The following is a 14,485-nucleotide window of genomic DNA, read 5'->3' on the forward strand; positions in this document are numbered from 1 at the left end:
CACCAAGGTCGAACAGTCCATCGTCGGCATGAAGACGGTGAGAGGAAACACGCATGCACACACACACACACACACACACCTCAGCCCTGTCAACTAAAACTCCGAACCCTCTGTCACGACTCGCCACCTGGTCTTAGAGCGTCAGCTATAGCCGTCAGCTATTCTCATCATTAGCACAGCCTCATTATCTGCACTTTACCTCAGGCCATTACTCAAACTAGCTAGGTCGTTAGCCTCTGCTGTCATCAGATGTTTTAGGTTGGCTTATTAGGATAATGCTAGCGGAGTGAAAACAAGCAGCATGTTTGGCAGATGTGGGAATATTTGGATTTGAGCCAAAACTACTTGCTAACTGTTTGCTACTGTAGTCATTTGAGTCATAGCGTTTGAGCCATAGCGTCCTGTGAAAATATTAGTTTGACTTGATGAAAGCTAATATGCTGTGGCTAATCGGCTAAAGTCCCACTGATTGTCACACACCTGACACACCCAATTCCAACGCTTGATGCTGAGTACCAAGCAGGGAAGCAGTGGGTCCCATTTTTATATTCTTTGGTATGACTCGGCCGGGGATTGAACGCACAACCTCCCAGTCTCTGGGCAAAAACTCTACCTTCCAAAAAATTGGGATCTTTCAAAATGTGAACTAAACCTGATATTGACTATATTTTACACATGAGTTTGACTGTAATGTTCATGTCATTCAGTGATGTATGAATCTGCTCAGAAGCTTCAGGTATTATTCTATAGTTTTATCCAAGTGTTTGGCAATGATAAATCAGTCACTTTGATGACTGAAAGCTACCTGTCATAGAGAAAGCATTGATGGATTGACCAGGCTACACCCTTGCCTGCCTGTAGGAGCTGTGTGTGTGTGTGTGTGTGTGTGTGTGTGTGTGTGTGTGTGTGTGTGTGTGTGTGTGTGTGTGTGTGTGTGTGTGTGTGTGTGTGTGTGTGTGTGTGTGTGTGTGTGTGTGCGAGAGAGAGAGAGAGAGCGAGAGAGAGAGAGGGGGGCTTGTATATTTTCCATATAATGTGAGAAAGTGGATGTCACCATGGTGACAGGACCTGTCATAACAATTATAGGATGTCTTATTCACGGCTCGGACTGTTCGTAGACAGCTTCGCATATTGTGACCATTTTGCGAACACAACATGTCACTTGGTGTGCTTGTCATAGAATACTCAAACATACAGTACAGTACACACAGATACACTTGAGGTTCTCTATCACACTGCTATCCGGTTTTCTGAAAATGCCCCTTTCAAAGCACACCACTATACTCTATATACTCTATATTCCTCTTTCAACTGGCCATCCTGACACACTGGTTCATCTACAAAATGGTAAATGGACTGCACTTATACAGTATAGCACTGTTATCCAAAGTGCTTTACAATGAAGGCCTCATTAACGCATTCACACATACATACACACACCAATGGCAGTAGCTGCCATGCAAGGTGATAGCCTGCGCAGTAGGACCAATTTTGGGTTCAATGTCTTGACCAAGGAGGAGCCGGGATTTGAACCGCCGGCCCTACGATCATTGTACGACCCGCTCTACCTCCTGAGCCACAGCCGCCTACAAAACCCTCCTTGGTCTGCCCCCCGCCCCCTTACCTGTGGCACTTGTTGCAAACTAGGCAAGAAGCTCTCTGTAGCCTGCAGGGACAGGGGAGTGGAGAGAGAGAGAGAGAGAAAGAAAGAAAGAAAGAAAGAAAGAAAGAAAGAAAGAAAGAAAGAAAGAAAGAAAGAAAGAAAGAAAGAAAGAAAGAAAGAAAGAAAGAAAGAAAGAAAGAAAGAAAGAGGAGGGGAGGTACAGTCAGACAGAATTGGACGAGTGGGATACGACAGGAGAGTGAGGAACGAATGAACTTGGTCGTGTTGGAATGGAGAGAGGAACCGTACTGAGAGAGAGATACACACTGAGGGCATGGAGGGATGAGAGCAGGAGTGAACAGAGGGGATGGATGGAGGGATGAGAGCAGGAGTGAACAGAGGGGATGGATGGAGGGATGAGAGCAGGAGTGAACAGAGGGGATGGATGGAGAGATGAGAGCAGGAGTGAACAGAGGGGATGGATGGAGGGATGAGAGCAGGAGTAAGGACAGAAGAGAATTTAATCGCGAAGGAATAATTGAACGAGAGATTGAGGTGAAGAGCGGGGGGGGGGGTGGCTATTGTATCATTTTCCCTCTTTTTTGCTTTTTTTGCAGTGTAATCTGCTTATAACATGAGGGGCAAAGCCCCAAATCCTGGAAAGAGGCTGTCTGGGTGCCGACAGGGTTGGCATGTCTAGACGCTCTGTACTGCCAGCTCACCTCAGTTCACATCAATATATATATACTACCCTCTCTCTCTCTCTCTCTCTCTCGCTCTCTCTCATATCCTACTATCTTCATCTCTCTATATCATTCTGTCTCTCTACCCCTATCATTTTACTGTATAATGTATATATCCATCCTTCTCTTCTTCTCAGTATGTATGTATGTATGTGTAACTTATCCGTACTGTAATTGAGTACATCACGGAGCCGGCAGCGACATTTCACTGTGATTGTGCCCTGTACGTTTACATGTGACAAATAAAGATCTGAATCTGAATCTTATTTGAGTTTATGCTGGGGCCCACGATTGCACGTACACACACGCACACACACGCACACACCCACTCCCCAGCCACAGTGACATCCGGTCTTGTCTCGTAATGCGCATTTTTTATCCATCATAATCCCACGAGTCTGAGAGGTACTGAATCAAACTAATGCAATCTGCTGGGGGAACACACTCTCACAGTTATCACCACGCGAAGGTCTGAGGTAGCCCCTGAGGTAGCCCCTGAGGTAACCCCTGAGGTAGCCCCTGAGGTAACCCCTGAGGTAGCCCCTGAGGTAGCCCCTGAGGTAACCCCTGAGGTAGCCCCTGAGGTAGCCCCTGAGGTAACCCCTGAGGTAGCCCCTGAGGTAACCCCTGAGGTAGCCCCTGAGGTAGCCTCTGAGGTAGCCCCTGAGGTAACCCCTGAGGTAGCCCCTGAGGTAACCCCTGAGGTAGCCCCTGAGGTAGCCCCTGAGGTAGCCCCTGAGGTAACCCCTGAGGTAGCCCCTGAGGTAACCCCTGAGGTAGCCCCTGAGGTAACCCCGGAGCTCAGTTCAGAAGCTTCCACATCTGAGTGATCTGGGTGACGTATTGCAGGGACGTTAGCCTATACATACAGTATGTTAAAACATTTGCAGACTCCTGCATATAAGTTATTATACATATTTATACAGATTGTATGTATATATTCTGTATGTTATACATACTGTATGTATATACAGTATTGCTCGTACTCTTCTATGTACATTCTTCACTCTGATCCATTCTGTACATTCTCGCTGCCGTAATCCCCCCCCCCAACTTATTAAAGTTAATCTTATCTTAAAATACTGTAAATATGCAGTTCTCCCTACTGTACTTTCCCATGTTTCGCTTCGTCACTTTCCATTTCGTTGACGGCCTTTCTTTTCTCTCCCCTCTCTAAGTCTTGTGTGAGATGTTACGCTTGATCTTATCCACGGGTGGATCGCTCCCAAAACGCCTTGAGGGCCAAGATCCGAGACTCTCCTCATGGGAGTCAATGTAGTACGTAGAGATCGATGGGCCGAGGCCTCTTGGCCCTTAATCAACCCACACTGGCCCGCGCTCCGAGACTTCATTTCCCATCACCGCCGTGTTTCATCCCCAGCTTTCTGCTCCGCGCCAATTCGTCCTCTCTGCATTTTACGAGCCACCACAGTTGCCGAGAATGGTGACGAGTGTTTTAGGTGCAGGTTTAATGGCCCCTTTTTAACGACCGTAGCTGTCCGTTCTGTGCCTGATCTAAAGTCATCAATATGTCCTTATGCAGCAGAAAGGCTTTGATTTATGGGGGCTATTATGGATGAGAGAATGATGGCTGGGCCTGTAAACGAGCGCTTTGTGCCTTCTCTCCCCCACCCCCCAAAAAAAAAACACAGTTAAAAGTATTATGCGTGATGAATTAGTCCACCTGGCTCTCGGTTTTTCCCTCTTTTAGCAAGCAGCTCATGTTTCTGTCCCTCCTTATCTCTCCCCCTCCTCTCCCGCTGCAGGTCCTGTCCGTGCCCCACAGGAGACTGGTGTGCTGCAGTCGTCTGTTTGAGGTGATGGACGTCAACAAGGCCCAGAAACAGGCCGCCCACCAGAGAGAGGTCTTCCTCTTCAACGACCTTATCGTGGTGAGTCCCCTCCGCCAGTGTCTGGTGTGCGGTGCCAGTCGTTCTATTCTGACGTTCAAATGAGACTAGTCCATACCCAGGGATGGACGGTTTCAGTTGTCTAAAAATATGTCAGGATCCAGATGACATAAATCCTCTTCAAGTGTTGCCGTTTATGTGTGAGGCTGGGCTGAAAGCAAAGTTTGTTTATTTTTTGTTATTTTTTTGTTATCAGATGATGACTATGCATGAGGCCCGTGAGGCAATGGCCAACGTAGTTGTTTACTTCTGGGGATGAGCTTGACATTTCGAAACGACACAAAAATATGTCGGGATCCGGATTAAATAAATCCCCCTTCAAGTGTTGACGTTCATGTGTGAAACTCCGCACAGACCTGAAATTCCGTATAGACTTAACTGCACAGACTTGCCCAAAAAGCATGTAAAAGCTCATATAAAACATCAAACTGAAAAGTTTAATATGGATTGGCCAACCCATTGAGAAGAAAAATGGATGCAGACAGACAGACAGAGTTTTCTTTATTTCATAGTACTGTAAGATGTATGAGCCATAAGTGCAGAAACCCCAGTCGCCTCCTCATTAATTATCTTCAGCTCACAAAGTGGGACCACCTCTCTGACTGGTCTTGATAACATGCCTTTAGAACACATACTCAAAAAGGGAGTTCATCTCTTTGTGGTGACAACTCCCCAGCACCCCTCTCACCCCTTAAGAGTGTCCCATTTCTCTCGGCTGCCTTTCTACTTCCCCTGTTTTTCAGTGCTCCAGCCGGCGTTCTGGACATTCCTGTAATAATAGATAATAAAGAGGGCAAGTCTGCAGTGCAGTCATGAGAATAGCCTGAGCCCGCGCTGAGGAACAAAGCACTGTGGGCTGCTAATGAAGTCTTCCCTCACCGAGGCCACTGTGTGGATAAGTCATTAATTTGGTCGGTCATATATAGAACTGTTCCTGGGAATTAATCAAAGATTAAACCTTTTTTATGATGAAAGCACCCATTAGGGCCAACATAGAGGTTATCTGTGCGAAGTATTAAACCACTCCCATAATTGCACAACTTCCTCATCTTAATTTATCTTCAACAAAATGTGAAAATAAAATTTCTCCCTCAGAGTCGTCCAGAATTAATTACACCCAAAAGGGCGAGCAGAGCATGGTGGGGAGGTTGGAAACGGATAATGTCATTACCAAGAATGAAAAAGAGCTTATTGCAAGGTTGCCTTGACGGAAAAAGTGTTGTATTTGCATAAAGGCACTCTCAGGGATTACGTAAGACTTGGTAATTGAAGCCCAATATCCTTTGAGATGTTCTCCTCACGACCGTTCCTAAAAGTGGGTGTAGATTCTCTGTGCACTTAGCATTTTTACAGAGTGGAAGGATTCGCAGAAGGACCACTTCTTCTGCGATGATCGTTATTCCAGCAGCTCGACCTAGCCGCCTGTGATGCTGAAAGTGTCTCTGTGATGTATTGGTTTAATATGCCGGCTTACTAAAAGATGGGGGCAGTATGGGGGCAAAGGAGATTCTCTCATCTTTCTCTATCTCAGAGCTCGCTATATAAAAGGGCCCCTCCTATATCTCTCACAAATGCAGCATTGTAAAAAGAAAAAAAAGAAGATACTTGTCTTTCAAAAATGTTCTGCAAACTGAACACTTGGCACATAATATGTGAATATATTGCATCTCTGAAGGTTATGATGCATATGAATATTTGGCCAGTCCATTCAGGGAATTGATAAATAATTGTAGTGATACTGTATTGGTGAGCCAAGTTAAGTTAATTGGAGCCAAGTTATATTTGTCATCCTCAGTATTTTCCTCTGAGATCACTTTGACAGTTGGTACACTTAACCGTTTTAGACTAAAGGCACTTAACAAACATTAAAATTCCTTTAAACCCCTTTAAACGTTGACCATAAAAGGTTGACAAAATAGGTTGAAACCACATTTTAGAGTTTTCTCTTAAACATGAACATATCAGAATAATGAACATGACATTTTGTCAGATCAAAATCAGTATGACTTGAGAACTCCAAACATTTTCATGTGCGTACTGCACTGTATAATGAGTGACATACCAGCCGTAATACTGTGCATCATAGAACCATAGAACCATAGAACCATGCATCCTGTCCTCCTTTTCTCCCCAGATCCTGAAGTTGTGTCCGAAGAAGAAGAGTACCGCTGCGTACACGTTCTGCAAAGCCATGGGTCTGCTGGGCATGCAGTTCCACCTGTTTGAGAACGAATGTGAGCCTCCTAGAACCTTTACTCCACCCTGACCCAGACCAGAGTGTCTCACTAGCTAGCCAGCAACAAGTTCTAATTCAGGAGACGCAAGTGATTTTTCAACGTACTGTCACGCTTATAAAGTTGTGCTTTTATATCGAAAGCCAAGTATTTTCAAAGAAAAGTGAAACTAATGCAAGCAAGCAGTTTTTTCAATTAACCTTGTTACACCCCAGCGACGGACTCCCCACTGTGCTACTGTAGAGGCACAAGTGCATTACTTTTCAAACAATTTATCCCACCATTGTAACACCTCGGTAATACCTTGGACAGAGGGAAGAATAGAGAATGAGGGAAGGAAGGAAGGAGAGCTAGAAAGAGAGTGTGAATAATAGTAATGAATAATAGATTAGTCTTTCCCCTCCCATATTTTCTGATCATGTCAGAACATGCCAGCATAAGCTATTTTTGATACATGGCAGGTGGGCAGTTCAGTCCCAATATGACATGCATATATTACATGATGTATGTCAGGGCATTCTAGCTTGGTATAATAATATCACAATGTAATATAATGCATGCTACATCACATAAAGCTACATCTAACAAAAATCCATATTCTTATTTCATATTATGCTGTCAAAGCCATATTCCCATCACTCCTGGGCCCTGACTAGTTGTATGATTGAGTACCAAACATTAACCCAACACCTCAGAGGGTTAGCAGGGTATAGTCGAGCCCAGTGTCGAGAGAGGCAGCAGGATGATTGAGTTATTGTCGCCAGGGCTCAGTGAGTGAGGGAGAGAGTGAGTGCGAGTGTTTTGGTAATGGAATCAGCCGGGGTAGCAGTATGGATAAATTGGAAATGGAGTTGGGACGTGGCCGATATCCACTCCTGAGCGCTGGCCTGCATCCAAGCAGACAGGTGATAGGAAAATGTAAAATGTGTCACTGGGACATACAGCACTGTACGCTCCTGCAGGCTGGAGGGAGACGCAGTGACTCAGTTTGAAAAATTGTGAATTAAGAGAGATAGAGAGAGAGAGAGAGAGAGAGAGAGAGAGAGAGATGCCCACAGAAGTGAGGGAGATGAGGGATGAAAACGGAAAACAGTCACAATGAGTCTTATTTCCCCCGGGAATGTATCTACTCATTGTGTCAACGCGAAGGCATCTTTTTTTTCGGATACTGCGCCAACTCTGGGAAGGAGAATGTCAGAATGTTTCTTGCATCTTAGATGCATGATTGATCACAGCGTTCTGCTGCTTCTGGGGTATTTAATCACCCCCAAAACATAATGACATATTTGAAGATACTGCACTTCTAGCTTTGTGGCCTGAGTATCGAGCAATGCAGATAGATGTAAGAATAGAACTAGAACTGCTTCATACATTGTTTGAATATACCTCTACCTCTCCTGTCTCCTTCCCAAACCAAAGACATGTGAGCTTATAACACATCTAATACACGCCATAGCGTAATAAGCTTCATAAACACACACACACACACACACCTGCACTGTAAAACGCTGTATATTTAGATGACTTTACTTTTTTGTAGTGAGGAAGTGAGGAAACCTGTTGCCTTAGAAAAAATAAGTTAAGTAAATTAACTTGAAATGCTTTTAAGATCAATTTCATCATAAAAGTAGAACTCAGTCAAAATGTGTTTGAACTTGTCAACAGAGCACCAAAAGTCAGATGAACGTTAACAGGACGTCATCTTTTACAGGTTCTGATTCTGTCCGCTGGTCTCTTTCAGACTACCCTCACGGGATCACCATCCTGTCTCCCTTCGGATCGGACAAGAAGCAGGTGCTCAACTTCTGTGCCCAGAGCGCCGAGGAGCTGCTGAAGTTCCTGGAGGACCTGAAGGAGTCCATCGCTGAGGTGTCTGAAATGGAGCAGATACGCATTGAATGTGAGTATGGTGTGTGTGTGTGTGTGTGTCTTTTCATTACATGCTGTCACTGATGAATGTTCACACCCGTATTCTTTCGGCTACCGATGCAAATGTAGTCAACGCTCTCTAGACTCGCATCAAGCGCTCGCAGTGTTTTGCACCACGTGAACTCACCGCACACACGGGCATTTACACACGCACACACACACACACACACACACGGGCATTCACACACACACACACACACACGCACACACACACGGGCATTCACACACACACGCACGCACGCAAGCAGGCACACAGCTGATATGATACGATACTACTTAGTTGCGTCAAAATGCTTCGGCAGACCAAAGCAGTAGCATATCATAGCACCTGTGTGTGTGTGTGTGTGTGTGTGTGTGTGTGTGTGTGTGTGTGTGTGCGCGCGTGTGTTGATGCTCCTCCTCCCGGTGAGAAGCGATGGCTTATCTTATCAAGGTTATCCGGGGATTAAGGGCGCAGGTGTCCCGTCAGCCGGCGGAGCTCTGGAGACTGAGCACCCTGACCGTCGGCTGGAGGCTAAATCCAGCAGAGATCACTCAGGGATCACCACGAAGAAAAACACAGAGTCAAGAGTGCGTGTGTGTGTGTGCGTGCGCGTGTGTGTGTGTCTGTGTGTGTGTGATGCCTGTCTGTTTGTGTGTTTGTGCTTGGGAGAGTTTCCCTTTAGCAGCTGAATCAGCTGTCAACAGACTAGAAAAGGTCAACAGCATGTTAGACTTCAGACTAGACTAACGATGTTAGATTTAAACCCAGGAGAGCACAGCCCAGCCGGTATCAATACTACACACCCCGGGTTAAGACATCAGGCTGTCAGAGTTACGCCTATGCAACACACGCGCACACACACACACACACACACACACATGCATGCACATACTGTATACTGTACACACACACACATGCACATATGCTTTCCCATACACACGCTTGCACACACACACACACACATAAACACACACACACACACACACACACACATACTGTGTACACGTACACACACACACACACACATAAACACACACGAATGCACACACACAAACACATGCATACAGTATGCACACATACTTGCCCATATGCTTGCACAAACACACTCACACATTCTCTTATCATGGATATTAACACATAAACAAGTATACCTACTGAACACACAAACAAGGTTGTTAGTTGTAGCGCGCCAGTCCAGAGGCTGTTGTTTGTTTCCACTTAGCCGCTGTATTGGCCTCTTGATTGTTTTCTCTGTTGCTCTTCGGCCAGACAGACTCTCAGACAAAAAGGCCAGCACTCGTAAAAGCATCCAGGCAATGGTGATGAGTTGTTGTTGTCAGTGTGTGTGTGTGTGTGTGTGTGTGTGTGGTGTGTGTGTGTGTGTGTGTGTGTGTGTGTGTGTGTGTGTGCGCGCGTGTGAGCGAGCGAGCGTGCGTGCGTGCGTGCGTGGGTGGGTGGGTGGGTGGGCGGGCGGGCGGGCGGGCGAGCGAGCGAGCGAGTGAGTGCGTGCGTGCGTGCGTGCGTGCGTGTGTGTGTATTCCACCGAACAAAGCACAGCCAACGTCTTCACCTCTCTTCTGAGATCCTCGCATTGCTTTGGCGGTGGCCTTGTAAGAGCAGTCAGCTCCAGCAGCTGTGAGGACATCCTGCTGTTCCCTTGACTGTAACCTGCCCTTCTGCACCGTCACACTGAGGCTGTCCCTGCTGAGTCACCCTGGAAAACTACTGTACCTTGATCACACTATGATCAAAAGACAAGCAATTATCATCATGCATACTGAGGGGCACGGTGATGAGAGTGTGTGTGTGAGAGAGAGAGAGAGAGAGAGAGAGAGAGAGAGAGAGAGAGATGGAGAGAGAATGAGAGAGAGAGAGACAGAGAGAGAGAGAAAGAGATGGAGAGAGAATGAGAGAGAGAGAGAGATGGAGAGAGAGAGAGAGAGATGGAGAGAGAGAGAGAGAGAGATGGAGAGAGAGAGAGAGAGAGAGAGAGAGAGAGAGAGAGATGGAGAGAGAGAGAGGGAGAGAGACGCCTCCCCCATGCTGAGCTGATGTTTGTTGTTTGAGTCTGGGTTTTTTATAGCTGCTTTGTTTCTGTTTTTCTTGCTGTGGCTCTCACCATTTCTCTGTCACTTGTTTTTTGTTTGTGCTATTTTCACCTATGACACCTCTGAATTTAATTCAGTTCAATAAGCTTTATTGGCAGGAAATACATATATATGAATAAGAAATGCTGTAATAAATGGTAATAATAATAATAATAATAATAATGTATGTTGGTGTGTGTGTGTGTGTGTGTGTGTGTGTGTGTGTGTGTGTGTGTGTGCGTGTGTTTGTGTGTGTGTGTGAATACTGTACATGCGTGTGCTGTGTGTGTCTAGGTCATTCACTGTCCCTCAGGTTGTGACATGCTGATATGTATTGGGCAGCCATACTTGCCTTGTCTCCTCCTAGGTGTATTTTTTTGAGGTCATTCAATTGTTTGAAGTCTGGAATTACAAAGTTAAAGTGGATGTTCCTTATTTCATTGAATGCTTTACAGTATAGGAGGAAGTGCATCTCTGTTTCAACCTCACCTGTCGAACACTGATCACATATTCTGTTTTCTTTTACCATGATTTTTTGTGTCGTCCTTTTTCGATTGCCAATTTGTGGTCACAGCCTGTACTTGGTTAGGATCTTGTCTCTGCTTTCTATCTCTAACAGTAGGTAGTCTCTCTCCCCTCTCTCTCTCCCCTCTCTCTCTCACACACACACACACACACGCACACACACACTCAAGAGATCAAGAGAGATTCCTTTTATTTGTCACATGCTGTAACTGCCCTTGGTTGAACGATGAATGAAGAACGCAGAGAGTCTCTACTGATGCTCCACCATTTATCAGTCTTCCTCGTCGTGTCGAAGCATCGTGAAAACTAGACATACAATACAAAATATGTCAAATATCCAGCTTCACATATCATCCATATCATCCATAAATGAACAAATATAACTTGTTATTCAAAAGGAGGGGAAGCAAATAAATGAGCAGAAAAACATCCACAATTAGCCAGCAATACGGTATCGTTAGCTAGCTACAACGAAACATGGCTAAAGCCTAGCTAGGATATCACACTGACGTGCGCCAAAAAAAAAAAAACATGGCTCCAGCGGAACCCCAACATCCGCTCAGACGGAACTCAAACAAAACAAAGACACACGAACAGCAGATGAAACAAACACAACTTCACCGTATTCAAACGCTGTTGACCACCCCCTACATCCAAGGCAGCACAAATGGCAAACCAATGGTCATTTACACATGCAATGTACGGTGTATAGTCACAGTGGAATGTTACTGCCGGCTCCAAGATTATGCTTCAGATAAACTCTAATATGGTAAATGGTAAATGGACTGCACTTATATAGCGCTTTTCCACCTTAGCGGCACTCAAAGCTCTTTACAATGGCCTCATTCACCCATTCCCTCACACATTCACACACCAATGGCAGTAGCTGCCATGCAAGGTGCTAACCTGCTCATTGGGAGCAATTTGGGGTTAGGTGTCTTGCTCAAGGACACTTCGACATGTGGACAGTCGGAGCTGGGATTCGAACCACTGACCCTTCGATCATTGAACGACCCGCTGTACCAACTGAGCTACAGCCGCCCCCTGTACTCAAGTTACAAATTTACAATTTACAAAAATTACAGTTTCACTCTGTATCTCTTTTCACCTATGACACATCTCACACACACACACACACACACACTCTCTTTCGGTCACTCTCTCTCTCTCTGTCATCTTTATCCTTTTTTGCCCCTCTCTGTATAATGATGATGATGACAATGATGATGTGATGTCTCCTGTCCTGTAGGGGAGTTGGAGAAACAGCAGGGGGCCAAGACGCACTCGGCCAAGAACAACGGCACACAGCTGGAGCTACGCGGCAAACAAGGCTCCCCATCGGGTGTGTGCCGTGCATGTTTTTGTGTCTTGCGTGTGCGTGCGCATGTTTTGTAAGTGCGCATGTTTACACAGCCATGTAGAATACTATAGAATCTGGAGGCTCAGACAGCCCAGTCATGTACAGTAGTTGTGGTACAGTATAACACCATTAATGAAATGAATCATTCTTCTTTTTACAAAAAGTTGTATTTCCATGTTCTTTAGCGTTGTCCAGCCAGGTTGTTGACTGCCATCTTGAGGTTCCTGTGTCTTTTCGCTCCCACAGGCAAGCAGGGTGTGGATGACAAGAGTGGACACAATGCAGTGGAGGTAAGTGCTCACTGATAGGGCGAAGTCCAAACACAGGTAAGTGTGCCTTTGTATCTATTCTGAGGGTTAGGAGAGGTTCAGGCACCCTTCCACGGTCCCACTAGCGTACGCCAACACGTGCTGCATGAGTGTTAGTGAGCTCCAGTGAATGAGGGATTGTACAGGTGACGCCAGGTCTGCTAGATAAGTCTGTTTTTCATGGGGTATATCCCCTTAGGTACTCCATAAGTTATCCCAATTATTGCACCTTTGAAAGTGTAGCTCACTCTGCCAGATCCCCACAGTGGCACAGATCAATATAAACTTGCATTAGTGAAAAGGTAGGTTTGAATTACTGCATCGTAGCCTGTTTGAAAACTTTGGAGGGGTTCCTTAGGGTCTTCCAGGTGAGTGAGAGAACAGGAGAACAGACGTTCTCGCAAATGACCACATTCCAAACTAGCTCCATAATTACAGGCATGTACAGTAGTTAACTTAGCTACAGTGTGTGTGTGTGTGTGTGTGTGTGTGTGTGTGTGTGTGTGTGTGTGTGTGTGTGTGTGTGTGTGTGTGTGTGTGTGCGCGTCGGTGCGGGCGTCAGCCACAGTAGATGATGTGAGAAATGCTTGGAAAACTCTCGGTCACGATGCTGCAGCTCGCTTTCAAACAAGCGCTGCTCGGTGGGAGAGTGTATGAACTACCGGAGCGAGCCCAGCCAGCTCTGAAACACTGACGGGCAGGCTGCCTCTTACCACGGACTTCACAGAATACCACCCTCCCCTGTCTCAACAACAATGGGCAGCCTTCCAGGACAGAGAGAGGGCCTGTCGAGTCGGACTCAACGCCAAGCGACTGCAAGAGTAGGCGCTTCTCGTCCTCTGGAGACCTGGGAGATCATTCAATGATATGATCATTCAAAATGATCACATCCAGATCACTTTAAATAGCATTGAGTATCCTGACCCCGCCCCCCTGCCATAGCGATGTCACGCTAGTAAAGGCTCACTACGAAAATAAATGTCAAAGCCGAACGTCAATCAGTGACCCGCTCCCATGACCACCCTGGAGTGACAGTCTACCACCGGTCCAACCCCATGTTTTTCCTGACACCTCCTATTTTTCACTTGGTGAAGTAGAGTCTGTTTTGCATAGCCCACCGAACAACGAGGCTAGTGGCATAGATAGGGTTACATATGAAAGTCTTACAGCGCTGCAGGCTTCCGAGGCCTGAACATCAATCTTTAATGTCTGCATAGAAAACAGGAGCGTTACCGATTCCTGGAAAGGGGCAATGATTAATTGTGTATCCCGAAAAAAGGCAATATACCAAATGATCCATCAACATGGAGAGATATCTCCCTCCTACCCACCATCTATAAAGTGTTCATGAAGTGTGTCCTGTCTCGTGTGCTTCCCTGGCTAATAGACAATAATATTCTGTCCCCAAAGCAGAAATCATACATTAATAGACAAGGAATGAGTGATTATGTATTTTGTCTAAAAACCGGGATAGGAAGTTTCAAACATGAGTCTTTCTGGATTTTTGGGACTTTGACTCGAAATGTCATGATCCACGCCCTAAGGGAAATACATCTACTGTACCCGAAATACATCTACTGTACCTTAATACAGGTCATCTGTGGGAAACAACTTACAGACTCAATCCCTCTCCAAGTTGGCATTAAGACAGGCTTCCCATGGAGTGCCATTAACGTTCTTATTGCCATCAACCAGTGGATTAAATGTCTCTGTGACTGTGCCCCACCTGGTGTGTTTTCCCCTAACCCTGTACAGGGCTACGCCAACGACGTACAGCTGGCATCTCAAGAGGAGAGCGTTATT

The 14,485-nt window shown here is 45.8% G+C and overlaps 1 protein-coding gene across 1 annotated transcript in view; it reads left to right on the forward strand.

Annotated features, from left to right (window-relative positions):
- The window catches only part of LOC311317146 (IQ motif and SEC7 domain-containing protein 3-like), a gene marked incomplete at both ends in the record, with an annotated part of 115,086 nt that overhangs the window by 95,385 nt on the left and 5,216 nt on the right, over positions 1-14,485 (forward strand). The window contains 6 exon segments of the mRNA XM_084448171.1: positions 1-37; positions 4,113-4,238; positions 6,391-6,490; positions 8,232-8,390; positions 12,264-12,356; positions 12,621-12,664. The exon segment at positions 1-37 is cut by the window's left edge and continues 103 nt beyond it. Coding sequence (XP_084304297.1) covers positions 1-37; positions 4,113-4,238; positions 6,391-6,490; positions 8,232-8,390; positions 12,264-12,356; positions 12,621-12,664 — 559 coding nt within the window.

This window comes from Borostomias antarcticus, assembly GCF_949987555.1.
Source record: "Borostomias antarcticus genome assembly, chromosome: 13".
NCBI classification, from domain to species: Eukaryota; Metazoa; Chordata; class Actinopteri; order Stomiiformes; family Stomiidae; genus Borostomias; species Borostomias antarcticus.